Source organism: Drosophila pseudoobscura, chromosome 4, assembly GCF_009870125.1.
Source record: "Drosophila pseudoobscura strain MV-25-SWS-2005 chromosome 4, UCI_Dpse_MV25, whole genome shotgun sequence".
Lineage (NCBI taxonomy): Eukaryota > Metazoa > Arthropoda > Insecta > Diptera > Drosophilidae > Drosophila > Drosophila pseudoobscura.
In genome coordinates, this window is record NC_046681.1 from 28,729,907 (window position 1) to 28,735,339 (window position 5,433).

At 45.9% G+C, this 5,433-nt stretch overlaps 1 protein-coding gene across 1 annotated transcript; it reads left to right on the forward strand.

The window, feature by feature from the left end:
• The first annotated feature begins 3,803 nt into the window (after positions 1-3,803).
• On the forward strand, positions 3,804-4,361 carry LOC4817668 (selenoprotein BthD). The gene has a single exon (XM_001357020.4). It carries the CDS (start codon positions 3,861-3,863, stop codon positions 4,275-4,277), a length of 417 nt encoding a protein of 138 aa, XP_001357056.2. The 5' UTR covers positions 3,804-3,860; the 3' UTR covers positions 4,278-4,361.
• The last annotated feature ends 1,072 nt before the right edge of the window (positions 4,362-5,433 follow it).

Consider the following 5,433-nt stretch of genomic DNA (forward strand, 5'->3'; position numbering starts at 1 on the left):
TCAAACGCATAACAATCACTGACCCCTTCGCGAAATACTGGGTACGCCCTTGGCAGCAGAATGAGAGATCAAAGAATGAACGCATTTGCAGCGCTCTCATTCAAATTTTTTCAACCGGTCAAAGCGCGCGTTCATAAGTCAGCTCCGCGTTTAAATTCGAGAAAATTGGGAAAATGGTGGAAATCCATCGGGAAAAATGTCGCCCAGGTTTGTGAAATGAAGTTCAGTGCAGTGATTATATAAATGTACAAAATAAATGTGTTTTAGTGCAAGAAATGTGTTTGGAAAAGGGCGGGGTGGCAAAATGGCGGCAAAAATGCAGATCTAAGTAGGAAGAAAAAGTGCGGCGATTTTTGGCATATTTTTATATATGTGATATGTATACATACATATGTGGATAAACATATTTTGTGCAAAAATTATTTTTTTTCGTGTGGAAAATCAAAAAGTTTTCGTTGTCTCGTCCGTTTTTTCGTTTCGATTTTCGTTTTCGCAAAAGTAGCTGGAGAGAGAGTGCGAGAGAGAACAATCAGGAAGAGGAGCAAGAGATCAAAGAATAAACGCATTTGCAGCGCTCTCACTTTCATTTTACCGTCGGCAAAGCGCGCGTTCGTAAGTCGGCTCGAGAAAATTCGAGAAAATTCGGAAAATGGTGAAAATCGATCGTGTAAAATGTCGCGCAGCTGTTTGAAATGAAGTTCATATATAAATGTACAAATTAAATGTGTTTTAGTGCAAGAAAAGTGTTTGAAAAAGGGCGTGGGCGCAGGAGGACGCAAAATGGCGGCAAAAATGCAAATCTACGAAGGAAAAGTGCAAAAAATATGTATTTTATATGTGCAATGTTTGATGTATATGTATGTATGTTGTTGAACATAATACTTTTGCATAAATTCGTTTTTTTTTATGTGTAAAAATCTAAAATGTGTTATTTTTTCGTTGTCTCGCCTTTTTTTTCGCTGGATCCCGTGAGTTCTAGCAATGTGTGTGTGTTTGTGTGCGTGCCTTAAAATTCGTCAAGTTTTGTCCCTTTCGCACTCCCTTTAATGGAGAGTAGTAGTGGGATGCAGTGAGGAAGAGAATCAAAAAGGAGAGAGTACTCTCGTTCCAAGTGAAGTTCGTGATAGGGTGAGGCATTCCCAATACCCGCTGATCTGACTCTCTCTTGCTTGGTGTATTCACACGAACTTCCGCCCCCTAGTGCCTCACCTTACATTAAATTAAATCAAAGTAAATCAAATTAGAGGGATGCTTTTACGGCGATGCGATGGTAAGTAAAAAAGACATAATTCATATTTCTTATTATATTTGCATATTAAACGAGTAGTTTCGAACGTGAAAAATACATATTTAGCTGAGATTTACTATTGGAGGTCCCTTAATTTAAAAAAGTTAAACCAAACTCTAGGGCTTTGGTCACGGCTGCCATTACCATGTCTGAAACCACAACTACGGCCTGGAAGAGCATGTCTGTCAATTCCGGGATATCGAAAGCAGATACTAAGCGGATCAAAATCACGGCAAGCACCAGCATGACAACCGGCCAGACCAGCGAGAGCACGAAGCGAGCCATCCAGATAATCACATACCAAGTGATCACGAAGACCAGTACGTAGCCGATGAGCGCTCCCAGGTCCGACGACAGCGCCATGTTCTTCACGAAGTACTCGTAGAGAACCGTGTGGAGTGAAGCGTCCCGCCAGTCGCCGATGTCCTCAGTACTGCGCCTGGTTTTCCACTTTTCCTCTATTTTGGGCTCCATTTCAGGATTTTTTTTTTGTTTTTTAGATTAATTTATTGAGAGATACGAGTGCTCGTTGTCAAATGAACTGAAAAATCCGAAGGCATGCTATGCTTTCGGGAACTAGTTGACACATGGACCCAAGGCCAATCATTAAGTGCCCGGAAATTCGAGCAAATCTCATGGTTCAACAACAAAATTGTAGGGGCTTGTTTTAGTCTGGAAAAGGGGCCTATGTCAGATCGAAATAATCTGGTAAAAGGCTAATGCGTGGTCCAAAAAGAGTGAAAATAATGCCAAATTTTCTAACGTTTAATAGGTTCTATCTCATCGTACCGCCCCCCTGCCGCCCTCCCCTACCGTTTCCCAAGGGAAAGACCGTTTTGCACCAATCATACGCTAGCTTTAAATCAAAATTTCAAATAGTTTCTCCTTAGCATATTAAAGTGGTTGGGGCTTAGGAGGAGGGATGTCCTCTGGCTATTTGTGACTCCTTGTTAGGTGCTTTGCCAACACAAGGATAAGTATGTTGATCCAATCAGAGGGAACAGCAACCCAATCGTCATCGTCATCGTCACTGCCACGTCCCGGCCATCGCCCAAAGACTCTCCGCCCGACTCCGGCCGCAATCCACTCTCCGCTGTCCACCGCATTACGGTTTTGGCTGAATATATTTTCTTTGGGATTTGCGGCGTCTGTCAACTGTCGTCGGTCACTGTCGTTGGTGGGCCATCGGTGGCGGCTCTGCTGCTCACGTCCCGACCTCTAACCCCTGGCTGAGCTTGCAATATTATCATAGATGGTAGATGGTAGATGGTGGAGGGCAGAGGGTAGAGGTGGAGGTAGAGATTTTACTCGTATTTTATATTTATTTTTATATTATTCGAGGGCAGTGGAAGAGGCAGAGGCAGAGGAAGGGGAAGAGAAGGGCGGACGGGGAGGAGGGGGAGCTGCTCTACATTCAATAACTGTGAATAAAACTGAATAAAAACTGAATGAATGAACTGCTGGCTAACCTTGCCGCTGGTTCTGGGGCACCGAGCACAGGGCTCTTTTGCTACTCTGCTTTGTGTTCAGTTTATTAAAATATATTTTCCCCCCTCCCCCCGGACACCCCCCCCCCCCCCACACTTCTCCACCACCCTTTTTCTATACAGAGAGAGAGAGAGAGGGCGAAGGAGTGAGCTTTCCCTTTTGTGTGTGTGTTTTCTTTACTCTTTAGCTTTGGTAAATTTTGCAAAAAATTTCCTTTATTTAAAATATACTTTTCTTTTTTTTCGAGTCGCCGCAGGTCAAAATGTCAGCTGAAACTGGACGATATATACGGAATATGTATTTATTTTCTGCCGCATCTTGTACTATTTTTTCGTGTCGGGTAATATGGTTTTTAGAGGAGGTTTGTAATGCCGAAAGGTTATTTTCAAAGTCTATACAGAATATAGAATAGATCTATAGCTATGTATGTCCCAAAATGGCATCTGACGCATTTCTCACAGTCATATGAGTTTGTTCAAGATCAGTAATATGTTCTAATAAGTTCTAATCGTTATAATAAGAAGAAATATCGGTCGAAAACGCGTTATTTCTACCAATTAAATATTTCTTAAAGAAAATCCGATACCTGTGAGAGAACCCATCATTCGTAGAATAATACGTATGGGATTTTTATATTTTTTATATTTCTTCCAATTAAAAATAAATTTAATAACTTTTTCAGGGTATCCCAATCGTCCACACCCGACTGGCAGTCACCTTTCTTGTACTTTATTTTATTTCATTTTTTGGACTTGTGGCCTCTGCATATTTTATGCCCATTTGCATGTTCTTTCCACGACCTCGTTGTTTTTTTTGCGGTGTTTCACTCTCGAAGATTTATTTGTCAGATACGCTCTTTTTTATTTGATTTATGATGGTGCCCCCACACAATGGGGCCTGGCGGCGGCCGCCAAGAGTTGATAAGCAGCCACCCAGGAGAATCCTGTCGAAACCTGAGAGCTCTGCCTACAGTTATAGCCACCTGTCCCCCCCGACGATTTCGGGCTCTTCCACCTGTCCAGCCCTGTCCAGCCCAGTCCTGTCCAGCCCAGTCCAGTCCTGTCCAGTCCTGCCCAGCCCGACAATGAGCGACAAGACGCCACTGGACCCCAATCAGCCGGTGCTGTACATTGATCATTGTCGGTACCGCGAGAATTTCCGCCGAGACGCCCTCCAGCTGCACGTCTCGCTGGCGGAGGCCTTGCGGGCCCTCCATCCGCGGGTCAAGCTGCAGCTGCGGATCAACGAGCACGGTCCGCCGGAGGAGGAGGGCGCCTTCGAGGTGGCGATTGCCGCCACGCCCGCCGAGTCCCCCTCGGACAGGCAGCACATCTGGACGGGTCTGCGGCGGGTCCCGTTCGCCGCGAAGGTGCCGCATGTGGACGACATAATCACTCCCGTCTGCAATGCCCTGCAACTGGTGCGGGACGACGACCACACGGACGGGGAGTCGCACCGACGGAAGATGGCGAATCTGAGACGCAGTCGCAGTCCCCGATGAGCCCAATAACAGTAGGGCAGGGATAAAAGTGGGAGGAGAGTGAAGGGCAGCGGAGGAATCTCCTGGGGAATAAAATTTGGAGCAGTCAAATCCCTGAAAAATCCCTGGTAGTGTTTCCTGAGCATTTCATTGCAGTCCTCAGCGATACGGGTAAAGACTCCTAATGCTATGGGCTGGCCAAGAGAAGGATATCTGAGCTGGATAACACTAAGGACCGAAACTAATGAAAAGACAAACTGTGTGCCGCCAGGAGCCGGGCTGAGCTGGATCCTCCTGCTGCCACTTTTGCTGCGCACCAAATTGTGATGTGTAACTGCGTGCAGAACGCCGCCAGTTATGGCAGGAAGGAAGCTTGCCAAACGATGCAAATGAAAATTTCAGAGGACAAGAGGCAAGGAGCCCTTCCCCAGAATTTCTGCTCATTTTCGCACAGAGCGAAGGGGCGACGGCAAGACTTTTCCTCCCCCCAGAATCTTTGAGGAGCTCGAAAGAGGAGCTCAAGTTGAGTGCTGCTGCATTTCGGCTTCATTGCATCTGGTTGAGCAGCACACTGGGCAAAAGGAGTCTGCACACACACACACACAGAGGCACACAATAAATCCCTTTCCTTCCCTTTCCTTTCCCTTCCTTTAAAGTAGTTGTATAATATTTTCGTTGGCAAAGTATTTCGTTGGCTGTCGCTGCCTTCTGGCTCTGCTTTCGTGACTTAAGTTTTCAACACACGCACTGAGATGAGAGGAGCATCCAGCATCCTGCATCCAGCATCAAGCATCCAGCATCAAGCACCAGCACACGCACACTCATTAAACTGAAACCCGGCAGTGAATCTATTACGGGATGCCCTTTAGAGGCAGGTAAAAGCTGCCCAAACAAAGGTTTATCAACGAAAGATTTGGATGGGTATCCCTAGATCGTATTTAATTAGCTTTTACCAGCGAAATCGGAGATCGAATCGAGAAGGTTCTAGGAAAATCCATCAAATAAAACCCAAAGCTCACTGTTTGTGGGCTCCGTGCTCCCAGACCCTTCCTGCACCCCGTTACATGCCTCACCACATCTACAATATACCCTGCCTGCTGGCAAAGTACTTTTGCACACATGTGCCTAGGCAGGACGTGCTGGAAGGAGCTTTTGCCAGGGCCAGGGCCTGGACCTG

Bases quoted from the DNA above. Each gene is read 5' to 3' on its own strand.
- LOC4817668 (XM_001357020.4), top strand. From the start codon at position 3,861: ATGAGCGACAAGACGCCACTGGACCCCAATCAGCCGGTGCTGTACATT.